Source organism: Opisthorchis viverrini (assembly GCF_000715545.1).
Source record: "Opisthorchis viverrini unplaced genomic scaffold opera_v5_3280, whole genome shotgun sequence".
NCBI classification, from domain to species: Eukaryota; Metazoa; Platyhelminthes; class Trematoda; order Opisthorchiida; family Opisthorchiidae; genus Opisthorchis; species Opisthorchis viverrini.
Window position 1 is genome coordinate 1 of NW_008755685.1, and position 1,165 is coordinate 1,165.

At 44.7% G+C, this 1,165-nt stretch overlaps 1 protein-coding gene across 1 annotated transcript; it reads left to right on the top strand.

The window, feature by feature from the left end:
* Nucleotides 1-30: 30 nt before the first annotated feature.
* On the top strand, nt 31-471 carry T265_16019 (hypothetical protein; the record flags this gene model as incomplete). The annotated part of the gene is made up of 1 exon (XM_009179495.1): nt 31-471. A coding segment is annotated over one exon (438 nt), but the record flags the coding sequence as incomplete, so codon positions are not given.
* Nucleotides 472-1,165: the final 694 nt, after the last annotated feature.

Sequence of the window (1,165 nt, forward strand, 5' to 3'; positions counted from 1 at the left end):
GTTTCATTCAGTCTCAATCTCTCTTTTCAGGGCGACGCCAAAATTGTCTGAAAACAGGTCCACAAATGTTACTCAACGCACGCCTCGGAAGGCAGCTGCATTTGACCAAGCCGCTGGTCTCCGGTCGAATAAAACCTCAACTACATTGATCAAAAATCGGTCCGATCGTAAACGTCATAGCAAACCATCAAACAAAAGTTCCGTCAAGTTTTCAAAAGTACACTCAAGTGAATCATTGTCTTTGAGAGGCAGTGGAGAATTCGTGACACCAGCGGAAGAGTTTTGTAATCAACGAACGCGATCTTTTTCCCACTGCTCGATATCCGGTTATCAACACGGTTTGGTCGTGGGCAGTCCGAATTCCCAACAGTTTATCGAACAGAATATGCAGGCTAATGCAGCCCCGGATGTGGGATGGACATCCTTTTCCAGTTCAGCTATTCAGCCTAAACAACGTCCCTCTAATACACCTGGTAAGTACTTATTACCACTTCGGAACGGTGAGGCAACTCAAAACGAATTCTGTTTCCTTGGTATCACTCGATGTGGTAGCTGGTTACACTTGATGTAGAGAGTAACCGAGGTCTTATCCTTATCGCTGTGTAGTGGAGTGTTTCAACTTGAACACAGCTTGAATGAGATTTGTAATGATCAGGGTAAACTTCACTTTTTAAAACAGATTACTGTCAGTTGTAACAACCCCTTCGCTCCCACTTGATGAAGCCGATTTTCAATGAGCACGCTGAGCTTTGCGGGGTCCAACCACATGTTTGTTCAGTGAAATTTATGCCTTATGATTAGTACGTGCCAGGTGCTTTATGGAAGCCGATGACTGTTCAGCTGATTCAAACTGACTTATCAGCTGATTGGTCAGACCGAGTTTCCACAAACCGCGCTAGGTGATTGGTGGATACGTGCTCCGGAGAGTAAGAGCGTGAAACTGTTAACGCAAGGGGCACGTGAGATGAGGAGTTCATACAAGGACGAAAGAAGGGTATGTGAACTAAATATACTACTCATGAGGCTGCTGTAAACTTTTCGACGGTACACCATCGGTTTCGTCCTTCTTGGAACTCATCGGACAGGAGGACGCGGAGTTTCCAGCAACCGTATGTTCTACTTGAAAACCATATTGTACACATGTATATATTTGTGATGTACTACT